This window comes from Astatotilapia calliptera, chromosome 20 (genome assembly GCF_964374335.1).
Source record: "Astatotilapia calliptera chromosome 20, fAstCal68.1, whole genome shotgun sequence".
NCBI lineage: Eukaryota > Metazoa > Chordata > Actinopteri > Cichliformes > Cichlidae > Astatotilapia > Astatotilapia calliptera.
The window spans coordinates 31,966,075-31,993,266 of record NC_137441.1 but is presented as its reverse complement, the minus strand read 5'-3'; the positions used below and the strand labels follow the sequence as shown (position 1 = coordinate 31,993,266).

The 27,192-nt window shown below is 39.4% G+C and overlaps 2 protein-coding genes across 8 annotated transcripts in view; one reads left to right on the top strand and one right to left on the bottom strand.

The window, feature by feature from the left end:
- Window positions 1-18,148, bottom strand: part of LOC113013086 (band 4.1-like protein 1) — a 48,227-nt gene extending 30,079 nt beyond the window's left edge. For 4 of the 5 annotated variants that reach the window (XM_026153688.2, XM_026153691.2, XM_026153689.2 and 1 more), the window contains exons 1-3: window positions 18,009-18,148; window positions 2,064-2,152; window positions 1,632-1,781 (exon numbers count right to left, since the gene is read on the bottom strand). In XM_026153688.2, the coding sequence (XP_026009473.2) occupies window positions 1,632-1,781; window positions 2,064-2,135 (222 nt within the window). In that variant the 5' untranslated portion in view covers window positions 2,136-2,152; window positions 18,009-18,148. Of the gene's footprint in view, window positions 1-1,631; window positions 1,782-2,063; window positions 2,153-9,049; window positions 9,105-18,008 lie in introns of those variants that run through there. The other variant, XM_080295551.1, reaches the window with a different exon arrangement.
- Window positions 18,076-23,734, top strand: LOC113013087 (uncharacterized). Of its 3 annotated transcripts, none has more exons than XM_080295553.1 (3): window positions 18,076-18,215; window positions 21,204-22,072; window positions 22,717-23,734. In XM_080295553.1, exons 2-3 carry the CDS (start codon window positions 22,034-22,036, stop codon window positions 23,425-23,427), a joined length of 750 nt encoding a protein of 249 aa, XP_080151679.1. In that variant the 5' UTR covers window positions 18,076-18,215; window positions 21,204-22,033; the 3' UTR covers window positions 23,428-23,734. The 3 variants fall into 3 exon arrangements, 2 of the variants coding, with proteins under 2 accessions (XP_080151679.1, XP_080151678.1); XR_003270788.2 differs by having other exon boundaries at window positions 18,109-18,248; window positions 22,173-23,734; XM_080295552.1 differs by having other exon boundaries at window positions 18,109-18,248.
- Window positions 23,735-27,192: the final 3,458 nt, after the last annotated feature.

Below are 27,192 nucleotides of genomic sequence, written 5' to 3'. Positions count from 1 at the left end.
CCCACTACCTCTAGTGTCACAGCCCAGATGACCTGAAGAAATGTGTGTGTGTGCGTATGCATGCACGTAACTAAGACAGAAGGAAAGATGGACGGGTTAAGCTGGAGTTAAATCTATGTGTGTGTGTGCCACACCGGGATTTCTGACAGATTTCTCTGCTCGTTGGCTCTCTTAAGTAAAATATGTGAGGTCAGGTGGGAGGCAGTAAGCTTTAAAAGGAATGCAGTTGACATGACTGAGGGTGACAGGAACCTCGTTCCCAGCTGCAACACACTCGATCAGCAGCAGGTGCCAGTGGGGCTCCAAACAGCTTTGTGATTCCTGCCCAGGGTTTCCCGCTGGTGTAAAATACCTCCTCTGACACCCTTCAGAAGTCAGTTTAGTCAGCGAGCAGATTAATTTTCTGCAACACTTGATCATGACAAGCATGTGAAATTCAAATAGATGGGGATCCACTGAGTTAGAATCATCTATTTACCAACACATAAGGCTACTGAGTCACGATTTACGGAAGCCTTGTCCCCCACAATGCGGAGCTTGTCTCACCTCCATCCATCCGTCTCCTCCTTCTCTCAGCGAGAATAGCAACAGTGCTGCATTTCCTGACTCAGTAGCACGTATTACCAAGGGAGACTAAATCCTATGGAGGTGTAACGTAGTGTGGTCTGCTGAGTCAAGAGCTCTTTTTCAACACTAGCTTTTTAAATATATATAAAAATATAATTTGCACAGCAAAAATCACGCATGCACGTGTGTTTTCAAGCACGGCAAAACAGCCACACTGCATGTCAACGGCGCTGCAAAGCAACCTTTTAAAATGGCGTTTTTCTGATCCGTTTTCTGCATATTTTGAAGAATTACTGCTGGTGAAACACATACTTAAGAGTTTAGGAAGGAAGCAGTGTCTTTCACTGTGAAGGTGAAAAGATGAGTTTAAAAGATAATAACTTTGTACCTATCAAATAATACCTGAGAGCACCGCAACAGCAAGGTCATATGTAGCAGTAAATAGCCCATCAAAGTAAAGTACTCTGGACTTAAGTAAAATAGAAAGAATTTAGAGTAGAGAGGAGGGTGGGAGCATTTTCATTTGTGATAATCACCAATAAGCAAAAATGGCAGAAATGAAGTAACAGGAGTGTGATACATTCCAGTAGAGCAAGGTCACTACTATTAAGGGCAGGTATGAGAACCCTCTTTGCTACTATGACAAATCTGCATTAAGAGTCAACAACAACAGCTTAGCCAAAATACGGGAATCGTTGCATTTGAAGGCAGACTGTGTAGTCAGACAGTCAGACTGCTACGCTGTATGTTAAAGCAAGGACAACATCAGATAATGTCATTACCAATCTCGTTATCTCTTCCTACAAATCTGATGCTTTTAGTTGATCTGTTCCATAAAGGAAGGGCTGAGTCATTTGTAAGTGAGATGCTTCATGTGCGTCTTGATTTTTTTCCACCGTGTTTTTGTTCATTACTAAATTATTGTTTTGCTTCTATTGATACACCAACCAAAGCTGAGTAAAGAAAGATTTTTACCATTTAGGCTTCTTTTTAATTTGATTTGCTTGGTTTTTCTCCCCCTGATGTATCATTTTCTTCTCAGTAATAAAAATTAAGTAGCTTACCTCAACTGCGGTTTCATAGTCAGAGCCGTCAAGTAGGGTGACTTTGACAGGGACAGTCTTGGGCCGCTTGGAGCTTTTCTGGGGGGATTTGGAGGCTTTGCTGGGGGTCTTCTCTGAGTTATCGTCCATATCCCCCTGGTCCTCTGGAACCTGGGAGAGGGAGAATCCTATCTCTCAGTGAGTGAGCTTAAAATTTGCATTTTGTCTTTTATTTAACTGTTTGAATTTTTAGTCTTGCCCTTAAAAAAAGACTTAAATTATTTGATCATATGAGGCAGTCATCAAATGCATGTCGTGTGAGCCGCTGCTCTAAGATGTTAAGTTAGTGGCACGGGCAGGATGGGCTCACTGCCTTGCATATCAACGAGAAAGCCGGAAGGCCCCTGAGTGATTGAGAGGCTTGAATAAAATGATCTACAGCTGTGCTCCCACCTGATTGGTTCTCCTGGCGTCACCCTCCATCGCAGTCTTCATTTCCCCAGCCAAAGCCTTCTCTGTTGTCATAGAAATGGATTACAGTCCTGCAACCACACATAAACATGTTCTGTCAACATCAAATCTCTTCATGCTCCAAAAACTAGTGTGAAGTGTTCACTGCTATTAAAAGCCCAAACTGCCTATAGAGTCCTGATGGATTTCACTCATGACATGTAAGCAAAACTGCACAGAGCATTCTGAATCTTCACTTAAGCTGGACTTTGGTGTAATGAACAACCACAGGCATCCATTTCAACTTCCTGTGCAGCTGACAGCTACTATGTTTGGTATCTTTAATTATCCTTTACAGCTGCAGAGAATGACCATTGTTTTTAATGTGTATGGTTATTGGATTGTGTGCAGAGAGACCTTGACGGGGAGGAGAAAAAATAGAAAAGGGGCAGCTCAGTCAGTGCTGGCTCACAGCCTCCCACAGGAGCACTCTGCATGAAGAGCGTTTGGCTTCAGGACGCTCCTTCTCATGCTAGCAAAGGAGATAGCATAAATTACATCAACCAGAGAGTCCCGCAGCAACACACAGGACAACAGACACACTGTGATAGGAGAATGAGAAAGAAAATAAGGTGAAAGGAGGGAAAGAGGACACTGATATCGGTCTGACGATGAGACAGGACAAAGTAGCAAAGAAAAAAGGTTATGAGGCAAAAGAGACCAGAAAGAGGAAAAGAGATGAGTTAACATACAAGACTGCTGCTACAATATCCGGGAGAGCTACAGACAGATGGAGCTTGTCATTTGAAGGTGACCAGTGCTATACCCAGTTTGACTCCTGCACAGTGCTTTTTCTCCACGTGACGTACAGGAAAATGGCTCATATTCAGATTGGGTGTTACAGATAAGAAGAATGAATTAGGTAAGATAAAGCCCTGAGGGAGACTATAGCTTTTCTCTGAAAGGTGAGGACGGGGTCATGGGTTTATGTGAGCTTTAGATTCAGGGTAAAATTTGAAGATTAAATTGGAAAATTTCTACAGAAATACGAGCTGTTTAAGTTCTTAAGCTGAGCTAATTTGGACTGCGACGGGCCAGTATCAGTGCCGAGTTTTAACAATGTCCCTCTTTTCCCCTGTCCTCAAACATACATGATGATAATTGCCGAGTTATTAGGGATGACCCTTTATATACTTTATCTTGAAGTACTGCGCTGGAATTTTTCAATCTCAAGATGGCAGTTGCAAGCAAGGAGTGCATACATTACTCTGTAATGTAACAATTCCCACTTAAGAAACTCCAGAATATGCAGCAGTTAATATTCATTACTAGTATAGTTATAGTAGAGTTAATAAAAATAGGGATTAGTGAAAAAGAGGCATGTGAAGCACTGATAAATAGTATAAAGGTGCAGAAGAGAAGTATATTTGGCCCTATAATGGCCAGCAAAGTGTTTGCTAACCATTAAAGTGGTGGTAGTATTACAGTACAGCACTTTGAATCACGTTGTTGTTGAATTGTGCTATACAATTAAACTTGCCTTGCCTTACAGTAGCATTTTTTTCTTTAAAAAAAAAAAAAAAAAAAAAAAAGAGGTGGGGGAACTAATTTGCATTTTTTCCCTCAACCAGCTGCCTGATGACACTTCTGTGTTTACAATTCTGGAGTCTCGAACACAGCACATCTCAGCTTTCATGATAGGTCAGTCTCACGCTGCATAATCAAGCCAGATCAAAGAGGAGTGCAGTCTGGCTCTTGGACGGCTGCAGATGTCACACGCTCTATGCAGTGAATCTCCACAACTTTCAAGGGCCTGCAGGTTTTTAAATTAGTTTATTTAATGAATAATAATATAATTGGTTACAAAATGTATTCTCATTAGGGCAGCATTTTCACTCATAGCAGGAAGGTTTTGATTTCAAACTTGTTCTCGGTGAGTTCCAGCTTTATTTCCACGGTCCGGTCCAAAGACACTTCTGTAAGCTCACTGCGCTTCTAAACTGGTTCGAAGTATAAGTGTGGGTCATCTCTTCGTGTTAACCTTGTTGTGAGCAAGGTTAACACAACACAACTTTAATATAGCTAATGGGTAACAACATCATTGTTCAGATTTACGTATTTTCTACAATATTTGTGAAATTTGCCTTGTAAAACTTATATTAATGCAAAGCCTTGACGTCAGAGTCAGACATAAATACACATAGCGGGCAGATAAATAACAAAACAAAAAATTCTGTTCAGACAGTGCAGGCAGGAAATATGGGACAGAAAGGTGGATGACATGTAACAAACACCTCCAAATCAAATAGGAGGCTTCAGGGTTATTTGATGAGCTTCTTAGACATTTCTTATTAGAAATACAATCTTCTTTAAAAAAAGATTCAATTGCTGTTTTGTACTCAGAAACAAACTGAAGACGATTCAAATCCCCAAGTCCATTGTTTTACTCTCACATCTATTTCTAATGTAATCCAACTTGTACATCCACTCACGTGAGCCAATCAGATCTGCCCACTGTAATACACGCACTCAGTGTGAATGTCATCCCCATGAGGCAGCTGTCAGAACAATGTGTCTGTGAATCACAAGCGAGCTTGAGAGGAATCCTAATAGATCAGTGTCAGAGACTTTAGGCCGCTCATTTCACACACATCATGATTGTGAGGCCAATCAATTTTTTCATTTGGGTCACTTTATGATTCAATCACTGCAAGTCCACATCAGTTCTGGTCTCCGCACACCTAATCATCTGTGTGAGTGAGATGATGGAGGCTGAGATGTGTGTGAGGTGTGAGCCGTTGTTGTTTCTTACACACAAAAATCCAATGACAGTCAGCATCTTCACACAGACTCCTTTTAAAGGTCTTTCTCTGCAAAATCATCTGGGGCTCTTTGGTCCTTGAACTTCAAACAGCGAGCATCAGGGAACGTCTTTGTGAACTATGACAGTATGTCGCAGGTGAAGCTCAGAAGCTCAGAAAACATTGTTCAGGACTGAGGGCCTCCAAAAATAGTTGCATTTACATAACTTGTGTCTTTACAGAAATACCTTTTATTATTTATAATTTGTGGTATTTATACTTTAACATTTACTGGACAGCATGTGACTGAATTAATCTGAAAGAAAACAGAAAATCAGTGAATATGGAAAAGTGCTTATGTTGGTTATATAACCAATGTACTGTACGCTAGTACTCACAGATATCACTGTTCTGCAGATTTTAGCATTTGTTTGAGTCAGACAACTAAAATAATCCCAGACAGCTCTTCCTCTCTGCTTCCACAGTTATCTATTAAACTCGCATTATGTGGGCACTGTGGTACACGTCTGTGGAAGTGGGTGTGATGCAGATGTTTTTCTTGGCTAACCAAACAACTGCACCTACAACTAACTAAGGTTGCAGAGGCCCAAAGTGCTGTACTACTGATCTTGTCAGATACTGACATGCCTCATTATCTTCACCATTTTTCTTTTCATGCGGAAAAGAAAGTTTTCACATGACTCTGAGCAGTTCTACACCCTTACTGCTTTCATAGGAACTGAGAGGGTAAGAGGCAGCCAGGAGCTGCTAATTAAAATGATCATTAACGAATGTGAACACATCTATAAAAGTAGATGTTTTGGCAGAGGTCAGAGCATGATATGCTTATGTAATACATATTGGACAATACAACCACCAGCTGCAAGGAAAAATTTTGTATTTGCCAAATGGGTGCTTGTGGTTCCTAGAGGTTGCTGGCTCTTATTGAGTGAAATCACATCAATAGAAGGTACAGTGTCAAAAACCTCCTGGTGTCTGAATTGTAGTGCTTCATGTTTGTTTACAAATACTCACTAACTACTGTGCTTGTACTTGTAGTAAAACTTGAAAATGTGCAGCGCAAGACAGAAATAGAGAAATGTTGCCATAAAGTATGTTGCACCTTTGTAATACTAGTCATGATCCACATGCTGTCAGATGGTCATGCACCACAGAAGCCCCACCCACACTAGGCCTGTGTGGGTGGGGCCTTATTTGCTTGATCCTACACCATCACCATGAAGTCACATGATCAATACGGTGTACAAAAACACAAGTATGTGTTGTTTGGAATGGTTACCAGGATAAAAACCTCTTCTCTCTAAAACAGGGGTGGGCAACTCCAGGCCTCGAGGACCTGCAGGTTTTAGATGTGTCCTTGAACCAACACAGCTGATTTAAATGACTAAATTAGCTCCTCAACATGTCCTGCAGTTCTCCAGAGGCCTGGTAACGAACTAATCATGTGATTCAGGTGTGTTGACCCAAGGTGAGATCTAAAACCTGCAGGACACCGGCCCTCGAGGCCGGGAATTGCCCACCCCTGCTCTAAAAAGAACATGGCAGTATGGCTTAGGTTTGGAACATCTGGAACAATGAAAGTGGTGGAAATGTCTGGACATAATCTAAGGAGCTTGGAAAGAAAGCGACTGAACATCTTCAAGTTTCTTGAAGATGTTTCACCCCTCATCTGAGAAGCTTCTTTAGTCCTAAAACCAAATGGTGGAGAGTCCCAGGTATTTAAACCTAAGTGGGAGCTGTCCCTTAGGGGGGTCGTTGACCCACTATTGATTATGTGCTGCATCACATGAGTCAAAGCGTGAAAAAAAGCATGGATCATTATCAGCAGAGGTTTCGGGTAAAAGCACTGTGAGACCTTGCCTCATTCAATTGTGCCCAAAAATCGACAGAGGAGACAGATGGTTTGAAAGAAGAGTTAAAGAGGCCATCTATGTCTACTGTGAGCAGCAATCTTTGAATAGAAGGGGTTTCTTACAATACCATCTGTCTGCCATCTAGAATCCAGTTTGCCTCCCCAGGCACCTCAAACACCACTCACATCTCGCTTCAGGTGATCTCAACAGGTCACATGATAAGGTGAAGCAAGGTCTCACAATTGTTTTATCCCAAACCTCTGCTGATAGAAGGGTCATGATGTGGGCTTTGTTGTTGTTGCAGCCACAGAACATGAGCATGTTGCTGTTGAACTATTAATTCCTCTGTATACTATTCTAGATGAATCTGACACCTGAAGTTTGGCTAAACTTTGGTGATGCAACAGTACAATGAAACCAAGCACAACTACAAATCTGCCAAAGGATGTAAGTGTTGCAACGGACCAATCAAAATTCAGACCTCAGCCTAAATCAAATGCTGTGGTGGACCTTAAGAGAGCTGTGCATAAATGGATGTCTGCGAACTTCCGTTAACTGAAGTAACATTGTGGGCCAAAATTCCTCCACAATTTAAGCAACTGATAAAAAAAACAAAACATGATTGCTTCAAGTTTTTGCTGTCAAAGTTCTGTAAAAACTCTCTGTTTCATGACCACGTTTGCTATTTGCAAGGCAGGCAGTGTAAACTGGATTGTATATCATTATAAAAGTGATGAAAGTTAGAATAAACCTGTCAACCAAACACTAAAAAGAATGAGGTGCTTTTACCTTCAGCTCCACAGCTCTGCAGGTAACATAAGTATAAAATGGTAAAATGATCTCCATGGGTTTGTCACTAATAATGACTTTTTTTACACTGCTAGTAGTAACTTGAGTTTTTGCTATAATAAACACATCAAATCCATCTCACACTTCCTTTCATTCCCTTTCTCTTGAGAGTGTCGTGTAAAAAGAAAATAATCTTAAAAATGTCTAAAATGAGTCTTCTGATGTTTCTGTCTTTAGTCGCCTGGCGAAGACAAGTTTCAAAAGCAAGTAGAAAACCCTTTAGCAGCAAGTTTGCAGAGGTTTGTTTATGCACAGCTCTCTTAAGGTCCCATCACAGCATTTCAATTAGGTTGAGGTCTGGACTTTGACTGGGTCATTGCAACACTTTGATTCTTTTCTTTTTGAGCCACTCTGTTGCAGATTTGCTGCTGTGCTTGTTATCACTGCCCTGTTGCATGACCTGGTTTCAGCCGGTCTAGCTGTCAGTTTCATCATTACGTGTTTGCACTGATACGCTATGTTTGGGTTTCTCCTAACGTAGAGCTGCACATTTTGGTCTCTTCTGTCTAAATGGCATTGTTCCAGAAGTCTTGTGGTTTTTTCAGATGCAACTTTGCAAACCTAAGATTAGCTGCCAGGATCTTTTTAGAGGGAAGAAGCTTTTTCCTGGCAAATCTTCCAGCCTTTTTCTAATTGTACTGTTATGAACTTTAACAGGTAACATAAATATGTAACAATATTTATTTTAATGACCATTAAAGGTGAATAATGTCAGTAAGAATTGTTGACCTTCATAAAGGTACAGTATATTATTAGGTATTTGCCTTAAAACATTAGCTATGGGATGTTTTGATTCAGTTTAGTTGCATACTATTTGCATTTTACTGTTGTCAATACAAAGTGAGTCTAATTTATAGACCTTATGTATTTGATTTGCAGAATGTAGCTTCATCCTTATCCTCTGATAAGGATGAAGCTACATCTTTATCCGGCTGACTCGTAACTGTTAACTCTAAGTAAAATTTCAAATAATTTGGGAACCATAACTCAGTTTCAGTAATACCTCCAAGGGTAGCTCTTACGGCATTAGATGTTATATATGGTCCAAGACAGTTGACTTTAATTGTTCTTGCTTCTGCATTTCTGTGGTTTTTTTTGTGGTTTTTTTTTTCTTCTTTTGTTGTTTCTTTTTTAAAATCACATTTGACATGTCTGTGAAATACTTTTTCTTTTTGGCTAACAAATTAAAGATGAGAAACATCTAACATCTATGATTAAGTGTAGCGCTGACTGCCAAAAAGAAAGGATCTTATCTTCAAATGAAATATGCTTTGTCTGCACAAGAAACACTGCCAGCTTAAATGTGTTCCAAAACACAGCACGTATCAATAAGATTAGCTGCATTTAGCTTATCAGTCAGTTATTGAAATTCTTTTCTTTCACAAGACAGACAAGCAAAATTCACACAGTCAAACTCACGATCTTCACAGTCCCACGTACACATACACAGACAGAATTCACTCACCATGTCTTTGTATCTCTGGAGACTACTTCCTCTGTGCTACATTCCAGTCCACACAGGAATCATTACTGAGCACCTCAAATGTGTTAGCGAATGCTTGGATCAACTGCAAGCGTTTCAAACTCACTCAGCTGAAAAAAGTCTCAAACTGCAGAGTATTAACTTCACGCCAACAAAAAGAAGCAAAAAGCAGACAACGTGACAGTCCGAGCACTCATCATCTGCAGCAGGGCAGCTCAGATAAATTGCCAGATAGTAAAACACATGATGGCTGATCATCTAGGGCAAAATGATGTCCACAATGCGCCATTTACTGCAACCTGACTGAGTTCATTTGTCTTCATGCCAGTTTTTCAAAAAGCTTGTCAATTTAGAAGCGCCCCAAAACTGATGTCTTCAGGCAGGCATTAGTTGCCCACAGGCCCATCCTTCACTTGCAGATGGGCAGAAGAAATTTGTCAAATATAGCGTCTCAAAAATATGTCACAGCAGAGCAGGGGAAGCACAGGAATGACAGCTTGTGGATTCCTTTCACTTCTCAAGCACAGTATGCTGTCAGGAAATTGTGCATGTGCTAACAGCGTCAAGTGTTTGCCTTCCTCCAGAGTATACTGGGGAAAAAATAAGTCTAGTGTGTGAACAAATCAGTGACAAAAGCAGCAAACAGTGTCATCAGCACTTCTTTTGCTTACAATATCAAAGCTCTGCAAGAAACTTGTTTTGGGATTTGGGATTTTTTTTTTCTTTTGCAACAAAGAAGCTCAAGGAAGTTTCACAATCCTGTACTAAAAAAAACACATTTTTAAATTCATGCTTGTGGTTTTAACCAAAACAATAGACTGTGATAAGAAATACTTCCAAAAACATAAGGTTTGCCTGTGACAGCGGATTTAATGCCGCCAACGGCTCTGTTTTTCAAGTTTTAGACCAAGGTAGCATTTAAATATGTTGCTCAGACCTGCCTACTTGAATAAGTAAAGAGGCCTAGTCGCCCAGTTCAATTTAGTCAAATCCGGTGTCGCTGTCTCTGGAAGAAATGCACCATCCTCTCAAGCATTTCTTGCAACATCCCCCGAGGGGTTCAGACTTTACTTCTTTGAACTGACGGCCTTATTTGCAAATGTAATGTGTTTCCATACAGACCAGTGATTTAGCGGCATGAAAAAAAATTGACCACAGATGCTTAAAAGGTTGTCTAAACAGAAAAAAAAAAAAACTCCAGCATTGTAGCATGTGGCCTGCAGCCTACACAGAAACTGACCTTGAATTTCATCGGTGGTACTTAAAAGCATTTAAAGATGTCCTTCTAGAATACATATGAAAACATTTGCATAGATACTAGAAAGATTAATAGAAATTATATAAATGAAAGGCAGGGATGGGCAACACTTCAATTAATTGAATTCACTGATTGTTAGATATGAGTTATTAACTCATTTTTTAATACATCAATTTAGAGTTGAGATGAAATATTATTTTGCTAAAACAAATACAACCTGTCTGTTTGTGCAGTGTTTTAGGAGAAACATTTTCTCGCCTATTAATATGAATTCAGGTCTCTTCTTTTGTTCAAGTGTGCAAGAAATCCTCAGGGAGTAAACTGGATTGTGCTGCTAGCTTAATGGTTTTCTGGCACTTTTTTGGAGGTAATCCCCCCCCCCCAAAAAAAAAAAAAAAAACCAAACAACAACAGCAAACCACTCGGTGCTTATTATTAGATGTCACCCGTGCAGAGGGACCGGTAATTCACCATGGTGACACACCTGCAGCTAATAGCGTGAGGATTCTTGGAAAATAAAAGTGACACCCCACTGTTACTTCTCTGTTGGGTTTATGGACTTCGTATTTAATTTAGGTGATGTCCATGTTAGTGGTCTGGCTGTAAGGAAACATGAGTTCATACATCTTTTTTCTTTTTACATATTTAGATCTGGAAATCATTACTTAGCCACAAGAAGCTCGGTAATTTTTACCGTGTAGAAAATGCCTCCAGCTGCTAGACCATTTATAAAATAAAATACGTTTTGCATGCTTTAAAAAAAAAAACAAAAAAAAACAACTCTCTATGCTTCCTCGTGTAGTGTATAATGAACAGTGTACCCACAATATAACTGCCTTTTATGTTAACAATGTGCATCTACACACTCACTTGTAAAAAATATGCACTGTAGTAGCATAAACTAAAGTACTGTATCTACACAGGAATCCAGAGAAGCCACCCACTGTATTACCCAATCACCGTTCATTCCTCACTGAGCTTCGCCTTTTTTTTTTTTTTTCAAGCTGCTCCCTCCACATCTCGGCTTTATAATCAGTGGCTCTCTTCTAATGGCATACACAGCCAGTCCATCAATCCTTAAGGGCAGAGGCTGGCTCTGGGAAACCAGGTATAGGACAGTGGGGGTTGGGAAAGAGGGAGTGGCAAGATGTCCTTGTTCAGGAGAAACCACATACACACATTCTCCAAACCTTTGGCACTCAGCAGTCTTGGAGGCAGATTGCGTAGCACGACTGTTAAGTCTGCTGCAAATCATGTCACACCACAGCCGAGATAAATGATACGACATCCAAATCAATGAGGCAGCAAGTTCATCCTCCCAAAGAGAAAGCAAGCCCAGAGGGAGTGATGCTACCTGCATCTACATAGCATAAGCACTCTCTTTTGGGAAGAGTTAACAAAGGGAATTACAGGGTTTAGCACAGATGCTGTGCTTCAGTGCAGAGTTCCACTTTCTCGAGCTGATGCAAAAAGACAGACTGTGTGATTGGAAACTCATCTGTGTGTGCTTCATTATCACTTGGAGTCAAAGAAGGTGGCGAATGTGCGTAGCAAAATTATTAGAGCAGGGGGTTTGGGGCGGGTCACTGTAAAGTTAATCCTCGCTGATTAAAACAAATCAAGCAGGGAAATCTCTCAAAATGAGCTGTCAAAATGCATCATTTGATTTATGCGATGACTAGCTTAGAGATTAATCAGTTTACATGAGTAAAACAGGCACCGCCTACCATTCAACACTAATATGTACTCTTATGTATACTCAGTAAAGGAGGTCAATGTACTTAACATAACTTGGGAATAGTTTTAAGGTCAAACGCTGTTTGAATTCCTAGAACAGGAATAAAATATTTCTTGCTAACCTAGAAATTCTTACTGCTAACCTACTAGATAAACATTATTTTGAGAAAAAAAAAAAACATGACTGAACAGATGCTTATGTAGGTGACACCTACTGTTAGGCATGTTGACATCCCATTGATTCATACAAATTGTCCAAACAATCAAGCATGCTGCCCTGGTTCACATTCACAACAAGACAGAGAAAGGAAGATTGCAGACCCTACGTATCATTTTTATGTAGCTTTCTACAGAATGTGTAGAGTATGAAATAGCTCGTTTTTAGCAGCATATCATTTACTCCCTCTAAATGCTGGATCTCTCAACTGATAACACACCTCCACTGAAGATATACAGTTATGTGGAAAATAAAGCTTTCACAGCCCTCTATGCAGTCCTATGAAAAACTAAGTACACCCCATGATTTAGTAGCTTTTAGAACCACATTTGGCAGCAATAACTTGAAGTAGTCACTTGAGAGGCTGCCAGTTTAGCTCACTAGGTTGAGCAGGTGACCCATCTGCTGTAAGGCTAATACAAAGAACTGGGTTCAAATCTGACCTGATCCCATTTGCTGTGTACCTCCCCTTGTTATCTCTCCCTAGCTTTCCTATCTTCTCTGCACTTAACAGACGCCAAAATATACGCAAACAATAATTTTCCTGTCTTTATCAGTCTCGCACATCATTTTGGAAGTATTTTGTCCCCCTCTCCCTTACAACATTGCTTCAGTTCATTGAGGTTTGTGGGCATTTGTTTATGCACAGCTCTCCTGGACCTTGACTGGACCATTAAATACTGGATCATTGTCCTCCTCCGTGAAGCGATACAAGCCAAGCTTTAGCTGTTGAACAGATGGCCTCACTTCTGGCTCTGGAACATTTTGGTCTACAGAGTTGTTCTTGGTCAACTTAAGTTGCCCAATTCATGTGGCTGCAAAATAAGTCCGAATCATCAAACCTCTAACACCATGCTTGACAGCTGGTATGAGGTGTTTGTGCTGATACACAGGCGCCTTGTTTGGTTTTCACCAAAAACGGCGCCTGTGCGTTCTGCCCAAACATCTCTACTTTGGTCTCGTCTGTTCAAAGGACATTCTTCCAAAATCTTGTGGTTTGTCCAGATGCAAGTTTACAAACCTAAGCAGAACTTCCATGTTTTTTTTAGAGAAAAGAGGCTCTTGGCAAATCTTCCAAGCAAGACATAGTTGTTAGTCTTTTTCTCTTTTTCTATTTGTGCTGTCATCTTGAAATGTGCAATTCACTTGTATTTTTATTTTTTATTCCTATTTATTCTATTTATCCCCTTTGTATATTTTATTTATATTTGTCTCTGTATTTATATATGTGTGTGTGTGTGTATATATATATATATAACAGTTCTGTAACTGTAACTTCGGTCGTTGCTGTGCTTTTTTTGGAAGTCGAATTTCCCAGAGGAACCCACCCGAGGGATTAATAAAGTTCTATCTTATCTTATCTTATCTTATTAATTTTTTTACGTTAACATGCTAACAGAGGCCTGCAGAACCTAAATTGCGGCTCTTCTGTTTTATGCAGTTCCTATAAAACTGCATGATCTAACTGTCTGGAGCGAATTTGCTGGGATGTCTGCTTCTGGGAAGACTGCAGCACTGTGTTAGTGCCCACCTCAAGAGGTCAGGACCAAAGAACAGTTTTTATAGAGATGTTCACACTTGCTGATATATCAGTTTTATAAAGTGCCATGCCAGGGTGCTACTTACCCTCTGAATTCCTATGAAAGCAGTAGGGGTGTGCTTAGTTTTTCCACATAATTGAATGGAGTCTTGTGAAAACTTTCATTTTCACATGACTATATGTTGTATGCAGATCTGCAGGAACGTATTTGGTTTTTGTTTTATACTTAAAGTCTAATTGCCAAAATGCAAACTGGATCTTCATCTTTCTATTATTATTTTTTTAAAATACCTTTTTTAGTAAACAATGGCTGGTTGAGAAAATTGGAAGTCTGCGCCTCAGTATCCATTATTCCAGATATTGACTGCTTTCACCAGAAATACTGACTGTTGCTCCTAGAGGGATAGGTCAGCAGAGAAGCTGATTGTTTTCCCAGGTTGCTGAGTGCATGACTTCATATGCTGTAGGTATTCCTGTGAGTATGTTCATTATGTTTACCTTCCGTATAATTAAGCAGTGTGGGCATCGTGATAACTACAGTTCTGAATAAAGTAATTATTTAATTATGTGCAACTTAATCCATACGCATGTAGCCCCTTCACCACCCAAATTAAATCTTTTCCCCATTTCATGTATTCACATGTATTTTAGCAACCTTTACTAAAAAGGTTAAACGGATAAAAACAAGACACAGCTTCATTCTTCACTGTCACAGGAAAATGACAGGCACGCTGTACACAGCACAATCTTTTTTTTCCTAATTGACCACAAAGGAGCGTGTCTCCACTAACGATAGTTAACACTGAGGCATCAGGCGTGCCTGTTTAAAATTCAGTTACCATGGGAACCCTAGCCTAACATCGTCTGTCAAGCGTATCAAAATAAGATAAAGAAAATGACAAAAAATGAGAGAACAGCCTGTAGGCATTATTTTGCTAGTTGACACATACACAATGCGTGAGAGGGAAGAAGAGGTGAACCATCACATGGCACTGAGCTCAAGATTGTGACAGCTCGTGTAGAGGTAGGCATGCTGAAGTGGTGGGTGGAAGAGGATGACCAACAGTTTCAAGTTGGATGTCAGGCTTGTAGTCTGCATTCAAATGCCTGTCGTGAACACAGGAGGTCAGCCGAACAAGATGTAGATATATGGCAGTGTATCGCTTTGGAGGGATTATGTTTGTGTTTGATCATACAAGACACAGAAATAAGTTAGACTAGTGTTTAATCGCGTTACACCCTTGGGGAAGAGAATATTTTTGCTTTACAAATCTGATCTAACCATATCAAATGTGATATACAACGCAGCTGTTAAAGTGGTTATTTTATGGCTTTCAATACACTGTAAATGGCAACATGGTATTCTCAGTACATGTCATAGGTCTTCAAGCTTCTCATCTGATCATACCTCAAAATAAATGTCTGTCTTTATGAGTAGTTTGAAAATTCACTTTCATGATTATAATAAAGCTGTACAGCACTTTTTCAGCCCAAGCAAAATCGAGCAAGCCACTCTACTTTTAAGATTAAACTTGAAGCTTTTGTTATTGATGAAGCGTATGGTTAGAGCTGGATCAGGTGATCCTAAAACCCCCCTACAGGCCTAGGTTGCTGTGAACATCACATGTTTCACTGAGCATTTCTTCTTCACCTCTTTTCACTCTCTTTGTCTTCATACCCCACTCTGTACTTAATCATTATTACTAAACTCTGGCTCTCTGCAAGTGTTTCTTTTGTCTCGTCTCCCTCCCCTCACTCCTAGCAGGTCATAGCCCCTCCCTAAGCCTGGTTCTGCCAGAGGTTTCTTCCTGTTAAAAGGGAGTTTTTCCTTCCCACTGTCACCAGGTGCTTGCTCATTGTAGATCTTTACCTTACAATATAAATCACTTTGGGGTGACTTGTTGCGACTTGGTGCTATATAGATAAAATTGAACTGAACTGAATTACCTTTACAGTGTCTGTTAGGTTTTAGAAGTTACAATGCTTTACCTCAGAAAATGCATTTATGCAGGTTCTAAGATTATTATGATGATTATTGATTTTTTTGTACCCGTGTCAAACTGTGCAACCAATTGTTAAAGGAGGGATCTCCAAAAGAAAAACAAATGATGTGATGTCTTCCTAGATCGGGCATTGTCTACTGTCGCACATCATTTGTGATGATAATACAGTGACAGCTTATTACATGCTGCTTGTTATCCATAATATGTCTTTGAAAGCTCCTGTTACTTCGAAGCAATATGAGTTTATCCTGTGGAGAATTCCCCGTTGGCTGTGAAAAGACCACTGGCTATGCTTCAATGAGCTATTACAAATCGATCATAGGATGACTTAAAATAGGACTCAAGGGAGAATTGCATCAATGTGTGCTAGTCTAAACAAGCACTCTTGCTGAATTTAGGTGCATAAAAAGACACATACGAAGGTGTTTCCCGTCAGTCTATCACATGATGACCTAAAAGGATGTGTGTGTGTGTGTGTGTGTGTGTGTGTGTGTGTGTGTGTGTGTGTGTGTGTATTGATTGGTGACAGACTGCACAGAAGCTGCACATTAACCAGAAAGTGTGAGACTTGCATATAACCTTGCAAGTCTCACACTCTTAGTTTGGGAGTTCGCTTGAATATCTGCTACCTGTCACACATTAGAGGAAGTTGCTCTGTGGAAAATGTACCATGTAATTCTCTTACTGTACTGCTTGCAGTCAAACTTCTAGCAGCACCATGACAAAAACCTATATAACAGTTATTCAATATTTTTTTCCTGTAAGTGTTCACCTAAACATACATCTACACAAAGAGGCATTGCTCTAAATGAGGGACGCGAGGAGCACCACTATGACTGCGTATAGTTACGATTGTTATATGCACCAGGGAGACCAAAAGTGGATCAGGTGAAAGGAAAATGAGATTGGAGGATGCATGAAGGGACAGAGGTGTGATGGACAGATGGATGGATTTTAGATCTATTTTTCCCCCCTTCTTCACTCTGCCTTCTCAGTTTCTGAAATTCTGAGTCTCGGAGATACTGTAGCCTGCGGTGTGGCTGCAAACAAGCCAGAGACACAAGGACTGGCAGTCTGTTTGAGTATGTGGGTGAACAGAAGGAGGCATTACTTATGATGATAACTTTTTGGAAGTGTTAAAATAAAGCTTGTGTTGTGGTTATTTTATGTTTTTGTGTGTATTTTGCTTTCCTTTCTTTTTTACTGTTTGCCTCGGTGAATTCTCTTTGTTGTTCCTCTGCTTGGCAAACTTTTACTGTAGCAGCTGAGCTATTAAGTTCTCTATGAAAAGGAGACGGGAAGGGGGAGGGGTGATGTAATAACTCATTGTTTTAATCAATCTTTAGCTCTGATGTGCAGTTTACAGATTCACCTTGCGAAAGTGAGCAAATTTTAAAACCCAAATTTTCAAAATAATGGCATAAAAATGGACAATTACCCCCTACACCTGTTGCCTTTTTCTGAAAACGCAATTTGAATCAGTGCCACTTTGCACCTTTTTTCTTTATTCATTGTTATAAATGTGCCGTTTCAATCGAAAAAAGTAACAACTGCCGTCCTTCTACTTTCCGAGCATTTTCATTAAATAGCCCACTTTTAAACAGTGCAGTTGACATATTCAGGAGACCTTTCCCTTGCCTCGGCGCCCACGCCTGCCCCCTCTGCCACACCCGCGACAATACACTTCAATTAGCTCATTATCTTGAGCATCAGCTGTTAGCTCCATAGACAGAGAAATAATAATCCTCTCTCTCACACACACACACCGGCATTTCCAAGAATAGGTCTGAACAATTGTACGTGGGTTGTATGTTTTTAGCGAGGGAGCTGACCAGACGTTATATGATTCAGTAAGCCGATAAAGGTGCACTTGCTTCTTGCTGGGCCTTGATATGCATGGAATAAAGGGTGCCCTCATTCCATGCAGCTTATTAAACCAGCCTGCCGACCATATTGGTCGTATTAAGGCTAATGTGGCAACACCCTCTTCATCCGCCCATGACACTTGAGGAACAAAAGCAGTGTCTTTACGGAGCATGCAGGACGCGTATTCGCGCAAAGCTATAATCACCGGTGTGTGTGATGCTTCTCGCCTCCAATGTCACTTCGTAATACCCGGTAAATGCAGCATGCACCTGTTCCGCTGTCATCCGCGTCGTATGAGACAAACAAATAAACATGCATACCTGTCCTGTCAGAGCTGGGTGTCAGGCTTCAGCCCAGATTCTGATCATTGAGATGAAGGGAACTGGAAGACGGACGCCGCCACCGCCCCGGAGAGCCTTTTTCTCTGCCTCGGGAGATGCAGCCCTGCAGGCTGGGACGGAAGATAGGCACAAGCCGGCAGGGATGGCTAGCAGTCGGAACGGCTAGGAGGACAGAGGAGAGGCGGTGTAAGCAAGGGAACTCCTAACGTCGTGCGTAATGTGAGGACCGCTCTGCTCGTGACACGCAGCGTGTCTTATCACTTGCTTTACTGGTTTTCGGGTCATCTTATCCCGCTGTAAGGCTCAGTAATGGGGGGTGGGGGGCTGCTGGCTGGAAAAGGATTAATTCTATAGCCTAATTTCACTGTAATCTAATAAATTACAAAAGCCATTAGTAAATTTGGAAGATTATAAAAGAATTGAGTGCAGTTAATATAGATGCTTACTGCATTATAGGGAGGAATTATATGCGTGTTGTCTAGTCATATGTTATCACACTTAACGATCACTTAAAAGCTGGAAATACCAACACTATGGGTCAGTTTAGGCTTAATAAGAAACGGATTCAATTCTTCCCTTCAGCAGCTGAAAAAAGTTAATGGCCCAAGCCCTCCAGTTTTGTTTTGTTTTTTAAATAAGTCAATAACAGATAATAATAAAGAAAAAGAAACCAAGTTGAATATTGTTCAAAGTCAGTAACATAGTAAATGCTGCTGTTTCCTTTCAAAAATCATATTCGTTCGACTTAATTGGACTTAGCGTTTTTATGCTGGTCGTCCACGCCCAATCTGCAGTGACTCTGTGGCCCATCAGAGGGCGCCTCTGTTTGAGCCACTGTGTTAAGATTAGTTTGAGATCAGGTTAAGTGTAAAGGCAATACTGATGGGAAGCAATCTTCACAAGATGATCCCAGAATTTTCTCTGGCAGGCGTCATTCCACTGAAGAGAGCTGCCTTTCCTTTTTCATCATTACCTGCAAATACAGCTCCCTTAATCTTTGCATGATACAATTACAAACATATGTGACAAGGTTTAACCCCTCATATTATTTTATATTCAGGAGTTTTTCAAAGCCCATATCTCACAAGGTTAAGTAAAAACTGCCACACTGTTCTGTGCAAAGCAAGCACTGTGCTGAATGGATGGAGGCTCTGTGGGTGATGTATTGCAATGGTGAGTCATAGGAACCTTCTGTGCTGAACGCCCTCTTTGGCTTCATGCACAAGTGTGTTCTGTTGAAATGCAAATATGCATACAGGAAAATCAATTCCTTTCACGCTTCGCTGGGTCTGCTTCAGCTGGTTACAGGATATGCATAAAGGAGGGGTAAGATTTCTGGAGGAAAAACTAATGCTATAGGATATGTCTTGATGCTTCATTGCCAAGTTTGTCTGTGGTCTCTACAGTGACCAAGTACCCGCATCAACATTTATTGGCTATCAGAGGATTATTTACCTGTCTTTATAATAAGCTTAAGTCATACAGAGTGGTTAGGATAATATTCCTCCACTTGGTGGCAGTCATTTACCAGCTTTACTCTTGTCACAGCCGCCACAATGGTTGGAATTTACTATAAAAATTTAAACGCTCCCCTATAAACAAGGTGCATATAAAACAGATCAAACTCCTAAAACTATTTCATTTGCTCTGCACCTGCAGTTTTTCTGTAAAACCACACGTATTCTGGCATGTGCCATGCTTTAATGGCCTGGTTGCGCACTCTTACTCACCGTTTTCTCTGGAAGTTACCGCGTCCCAACATTCCTTTATATGACATTCCCTGATTGACAAATCAAAAGGTATAAATGAGAAATATAAAATCCTTTCATGACCATGTCCCTGTACAGTTATATGTATTATATATTTACTGGATTGTTTTAATATTAGGCAGCCAACTTTACGAGTTTCTTTTGTGAAAATATAATACACACAGCTCAGTATATTTTTCTTCAAAGAAAAAACTGCAAACAAAAATGTAAACCTCAAAATGTTTCTTGCAATCTTGTAAATACACACTTTCCAACCAGTATTAATATAATATCTGCACATGTCTGTCTTCACATTATAAAAGTTGCATTATCCATGTAATTCAATAAACCGACAAATGGAAACATTTATTGTATTTTAGTAATATAAAAAATGATTATGGGCCAATATCCAACTTTAAAGCAAATACATTTTTAACATAACTTTTATTTTCATTGTACTGCAATTTAAGTTCCTGTCACTGCTGCATTGACCTACTGGTGACAGTAGACCCTGAAATGAAAATAAGTTAAAAACAGGAGCCAGCGATTATTCTAGTGGTTTTTTTTTTTTTTCTTTCTTTCTCCAGAGCTCTCAGACTCATGTATCTCACAGGGGACAATCCCACAGTGAATTGCCAGTAATTTAAAAGGTTAAATTACAAACAAAAAAAGACTACACTATGGCTCATTCCCATATGGCTCCATTTTGGCAATAATGTGCTTCTACTGAGGGCCATTTTTTTGTTAAAGGGCTTTCTCAGGTCATACATGTGAACTGTACATGTAAGCTCAAAGGCTGATTGCATAAGTATTTGTATACATGCTGAATAATACATCATAAACTCTTTAATAAGCATTTATGGATTAAGCTAATATAAATGTCCTCATATAACTCTGAAACTGCTACTACAATAACAAATGTTTTCTTCCTTTTTTAGTTTATTGAAGTAATGTGGTAACAGAAAGGAGGATTCAGCTTAGGCTCGCAGTGCTCCAAACATCTGCTGTTCCTACAATATGTTACTGAAAACATCTTGAGCAGAAATAGCCTCGAATCCGTGCTCTTTGCCAAGTTTGACCCAAGTGAGGATTTGATAAATAACTAGACCAGAAAATGGAAAATGGGAAATTTCAACTGTGTCACGTAACCACAGAGCAGTCCTCACATTCAGCCTCAATGACAGGGATTGAGATAGTTCAGGAATGCAGCAATTAAAGTAAGTGTGAGAAGCAGATGCTTGGCATGTGTTGGCATCTGAAAACGCTGGAAGATAAATTATTCGTGATAAGGCATTTGGTGGGTGAATCAAAATGTATGGTTGCTTGAAGCAATGCTGTGTTTTGGACACAGCTGGTCTTCACCTAAAAGTCTGTCTGGTGTGTATTCTTTACCATTGTTAATACCCTTGCATGTTGTTTTCTGCAGCATGGGAAGGAAACAGGATGAGAAGCCATCTGAAAGATCCTGAAGAAGGGGTGAACAAAATCACAGTAAAGCCATGAAACTAAATTAAGTGCACTCCTTTTTTCATACTTTCCAAAGAACTTCACAAACTGATTTTTCCCCAGCATGCATTCTTTAAAAAAAACAAATAATTTAAATATACTGAAGTGGTGCATGTCTATATTCTCCATATGTTAACATAGACTCAAGTGGAAATACAGTGGCCGCTATTAGATCATTACATTCCCATTTTTTTATTTGGTTGTTGACAAAATTTTTAACATGAATGAAAAATTAGTCTACAAGATTCGTTTTTTCATTACTAATGTAAAAAACTAAAAATTAACGTTGCTTTGCTGTCGGGCCACGAATGCTTGACATGGCATTTCTGTTTTATGGGATAGTATGAAAGTGACGGCACTGCAGAAAATTACAAGAGACAGAGAAATAATATTTAGGCAATGACGGGCAGCCAAGTTTCTTGCCTGGATCTAATTAGCTGTTAACTGTAAACATCAAAGTCAGTGTACCTTCCACCGTCCTCTGTGAGGCACGTCCTTGGCCTCCAGATGTTTTAAGTCAAATCAGACAGCTCTACAGGCTATACCTTGTACAAAAAAGAAGAAGAAGAAAAAAGACTGTAACATCACTGTTTTTTAAACATTTTTGCATTTACAGAGTGTCTTTTTCTGCTTTGCTAGATTCTGGGTGAACTAAAAAAGAAAATGGTTATGAAGGAATAAAAGCAAAACTCTAGCGCAGGTGCACAGGGCATTGCTGTTCCCATAAAATTCCCCGTGGGTGTGAGAGTCATGAGCTTATTCTCTTCATCTCTCTGCCGATCCACAATGGTGAGTGAATTTACAATCTTGGTTGCTGTGGTTTACACATATCGAGTGAAAAGGGAAGTTGCACTAACTCTTCCACTCATTCTGTCTTCATCTTGTTCAGCTTTGATCACTGCCTTCAAACACTGAAAGGAAAAAAAGGATTTAATTGATTTTCTATAACCCAGAAATAACAGAGCTCTTGTTTTCTTTAATATGATCTAAATCTAGCTCATTGCTGGACACAGTAATAAATAAGGTTTTATACAGTGAGATGGTTGTCATGATTTTTTGTTTGTCTGCAGTTTGTTTGACTTGTGACCAAATAAACACTGAGAAGATTTCTGTCAGCATCTCTTGTTTAAAAGCAAACATGATTTTACAAGCTTTCAAAGTAAACTAGTGTTGTTGTTTTTTTGTTTTGTTTTGTTGTTTTTTTGATGTACTGATCATCATTGAGATTCTGGGCTTTGGTATTGTGTTTGCTTTCCAAGTATTCTAAAATACTGTTTGGGAAATTTATGCACATTTTTGTATGTTTAATTATATTAGAACTATTTATGTACATAAACATATAATTAAAATAATAATAATTGTCTTTATGTAAGAAATCAACTTGGGAAGTTTAAATTTTATTAGCTTTTGATTTAAATTTAAATTTCACCCAGTGCTTCCTGCAGAAGTTCTCTGATGACTCTGCAATAGTCGGCCTCATCACTGATGGGGACGACAAGGAGTACAGAGGACTGACTCAAGACTTTGTGGACTGGTGCCAGCTGAACTACCTCCAGATCAACGCCAGTAAAACCAAGGAACTGGTGGTAGACTTCCGCAGGCACAAGCATTCTCCACTGCAACCACTGAACATCCAGGGTATGGACATTGAGGCTGTGGACAGCTACAGGTACCTTGGTGTTCATCTGAACAATAGACTGGACTGGACTCATAACTCAGACGCCCTCTACAGGAAAGGGCAGAGCAGGCTGTACCTGCTGCGGAGACTCAGGTCGTTTGGAGTGGAGGGCCCACTCCTGAAGAAATTCTATGACTCTGTTGTGGCTTCTGCTATCTTTTATGGCGTGGTCTGCTGGGGCGGCAGCATCTCTGCTGGGGACAGGAAGAGACTGAACAGGGTGATCCGAAGGGCCAGCTCTGTTCTAGGATGCCCTCTGGACCCAGTGGAGGTGGTGAGTGACAGGAGAACGGCGGCTAAGCTGTCATCCCTGATGGACAACATCTCCCACCCCATGCAGCAGACTGTGACAGCACTGAGCAGCTCCTTCAGTGGGAGACTGCGGCACCCATGGTGTGGGACGGAGAGATTTCGCAGGTCTTTCCTCCCCACTGCTGTCAGACTCCATAATAAAGACTTTAACTGATCAAGCACACACATCCATACATATGCAATAATACTAAGTGCAATAATCCTTTCTGTCATCGTTGTATTTTACTCAGTTGTATATAGTATTTGTATTTGTATTCTATTTTTATCTTATTGTATATTTATTTTATTTTATTCTACTGTATATAGTATTTTATTTTATTCTATTCTGTACAGTTGTGTACTGTATTTATTCTTATTGTATTCTAATTTTTGCCTCATAACTTTTGCACTGTCCACTTCCTGCTGTGACAAAACAAATTTCCCACGTGTGGGACTAATAAAGGTTATCTTATCTTATCTTATCTTATCTTAAATGTGATTAAATGGTGCTTTTCAATAAAAATGTGTAAAATCATAAAATACTTATTTTTATTTAAACCCCTTTAACTTAAAACAGCTGCTTCTTGTACTATGACCCTGAAAACTTTAGTAGTGTTTCTATGTTGTCTCTGTGGGGAGTTTGTTCATGTGTTATTCAGACATTAATTTATATGACAAAAACCCAAATATCACATTTTAAAATGACTTTTGGTGGCAGTTTTCTCCAGTTTGGAAGTTTCCAAACTGCTCTCTATTAAAAATGTTTGACTCTAACATGTCAATGAAATGACACAATAACTTTGTACTTACAATAATTAGGGGAAATGATTTGTTCTGCTTTTTTTTTAACCCATCCATCTATAGGGTCTCGCTTTGGTAAACGTGGAAAACATTATACCTGCTAAACATCAGCTTGTTAGAATGCTCAGTATGGCTCAAACATCCCGGGGCCTTGACACACAACCTGTTATTGAGATCTGGAAGGTGTTCATTTAAACCGATCTGCAAGCTGCAACAACCTTACCATATCACGCTGCAGACAAACATCTGTATTGTCTGGAGAAGCATAAATCTGCCATTTGGTTTGATCACTGTTGCTCAGATTTATACAGCAAAGAAGGAAGAAAAAGCCAAATTGCTCCACTGCGCCATGGAATGATGTTGTTGTTGTGTCACGGATAGACAGCTTGGAAACTATGTGACAAGTTGAAATCAGTCAAGTTGGTAATCTTGATGTCAAGAAGTGTGAAACGTTTTGATGTGCAATACACGGCTGCACATAATCACTTCACTTCTGATGGGAAAATTCATCCTTGAGGCTTGACTGTAGGTGCCAATATAAAGTCTGACTCAAAAATTCAAAAGACAAACAAATCAATCATGCATGTGTCATTAGTGATGCATATAGGTATGTTACCAATACCTACCCAGTCATGCACTCTAACCATGTCTGGCAATTGCTTGTGATGGATTAATGTGTAGCTACTGTAGTCGATCAAGATGGATTCAGCTATATGTAGAATCAATCCCAAGTAGTATATTACAAAATATACTGCTGAAATATTAATACAGTTAAGTAACAAGTGCAATATTTCCATATGAAATGTTGTAAAGCTAATGTAAAAAGTTAGCCAAATTGAAAATTATTGTGCAAGCCTAAAGTACAGCACTCGCATTAGGCTTTAAAACTTGGATAAATGTACTTTATTAAATTAGTTTTAATTAATCGTAAGAGTTGTGGGGAGGCATGAAGAGGTTCGTGAGGGACCAGGGCAATGAGTTTGCACTAAATCCTGAGAAAACCCACACAGAAAAGTATGACGCTACTGCAAGTGCATTAACTAAATGATTAATGTTGCAAATTTCCAAAGGTGTTGAAAGCAGAAATAAACCCTTGAGGCTAAAATTACAGGCCACATCATTTTTACTGCACTTAATGTGCATTTGCACATAACCACATACAGTACTCAGTATGTCCCATCAATGTCACTCAGAGTGAAAACTGCAGGTCTGCAGCCAGCTCGCCGCTTTTGGCTTTTATTAAGAAAAACAGTAAAAATAAATAAATAAATAAAGTCTTTCTCTGCAATAATTATAGTTATCATTCTTTGACAAAATTGTGAAAACCCCTATGAAATTAACCACATTGGAATGAAAATGGGGATCAGTGAAATGGAACAATCATTTCTCCGATCAGTACTGTAGGTGTTAACTCTACATCGTAAAATGTCGTGTTCTAAAAATTGAGTTGTCAGAGGGGAGCAGTAATCAAGCCCAGAGGCCAATAGTTTGTTCATTCATGTTATTAAATTCCTGAAGGAATCTTCACACATAATTACATCTACGTGCACCTGGTGTGGTGCTACAGCCTGTACTCATACACTGCACTTCTTGGCTCCCTGTGGGCACATCATCAAATAAAGCTCTGACAGACAGCTTTATTCTGATAAATGAGAAAGTAATCATCCTCCAAAGCGGCCTGCTTTTTTACAGGTACAAACATTTAGCATTTTTACTCAAGCTAATAAACATGTTTTCACTTTGAGGTGTTATTTAGGCCAATTAATGAGATGCTTGCTTCAGTTATGTAAGTTCTGCAGGTATCTGCAGTGATCACTGATCAGAGCGCATTTTATTTAATCCAAAAGCAAAAAGTGAAAATAAAAAACACAGAAAGGACCAAAATCGATGGTATTTCTGAAAGATAATTAACTTCATTGTTCAATAGTGCAGTTTAACGTCCATGGTTAAATAAACAAATTCACACTAAAGTGAACAGACTGAAGACTCCTGCTGCTTCTGTTGTGCCCATTTCTCTTTCACACAACAGACACTTTCTCTTCTGTGACATCGACTAATAATTTGGAAAACAGAAGACAATTTATTTAACAGCAGGCTGCAAAGCAGTTCTTTGGAAATATTCCTTTTATTATTTTTTTAACAACAAGTATTTAGAAATATAATAAAAGTCAATTTATGAGAAGTTCAGTGAAGCACACACACACAATCTAATTGATCATGACTACAAAGCGCAAGATTTTTTTATACATCAGCCTTCCCTAGGTGAGCTTGAGCCCACTCAAATTGATAAAATAAAGATTTCTCATATTTGACACAACCAGAAGTAAGTTGATTTATTTAGGAAACTTTTCAATTTGAACAAAAACAAAAAAGCCAGAAAAACTGTAGTTAGCATATAAGCTAACTATACATGTACAAAACAGGTTTAATCACCAAACAACGGATTGCTTCATTAGTTTGTTTATAATAATGTTACTAAAGCAACAGTTGAATGTTGAGGTCATCCACTGGGAACAACAGTTCAATTGGGAACACTCCTCACATTCCTCAGTAGAACAAACCAGTGTTTGCATGTTACTTTCTTCCTCGAGGTGAGATTTGACTCTCAGCTGCATAAGAAGTCAAATGTTATGAAAGACTTTTCCTCCCATGATTTACCTTGCGGTTTAAAGAAGAAAGGAAAATTCTACATAATCATGCCCTCTGGGTAGCAGTATATTTTTCTTAAGACGTATGAGAAAAACTTCCTCATCCTTGAATACCAAGAGATCATATTCTGTATGTGTGATGTATGTTCTCTTTAAGTAAATCAAGTGCTGGTTTCAGTTTACTGCCAGTTGTTTAAAGACATTCTCTTTAGTGTAGATTTGCACCACAGCTGGATCTTACATATTAATAAATTCATTGTTATTCAGATGCTACGCTTTAATATGTTCACTTGGCTCTCTGCTAATATCCTGCAGTTTGGCGCTGGGCAGACAGTCTACATTTTTAGAGCTTCTTCCCTAAATTTGTTATTTTTACACTGCTGCGGAGGCAGTAAACCAAAACAATAAAGCTAACTAAAATACTAAGGTCTGATGTCGCTGCAGCTGCTCTGAATTATTTCGCTTGTAGTTAGATTTCATGGACAGTGCCA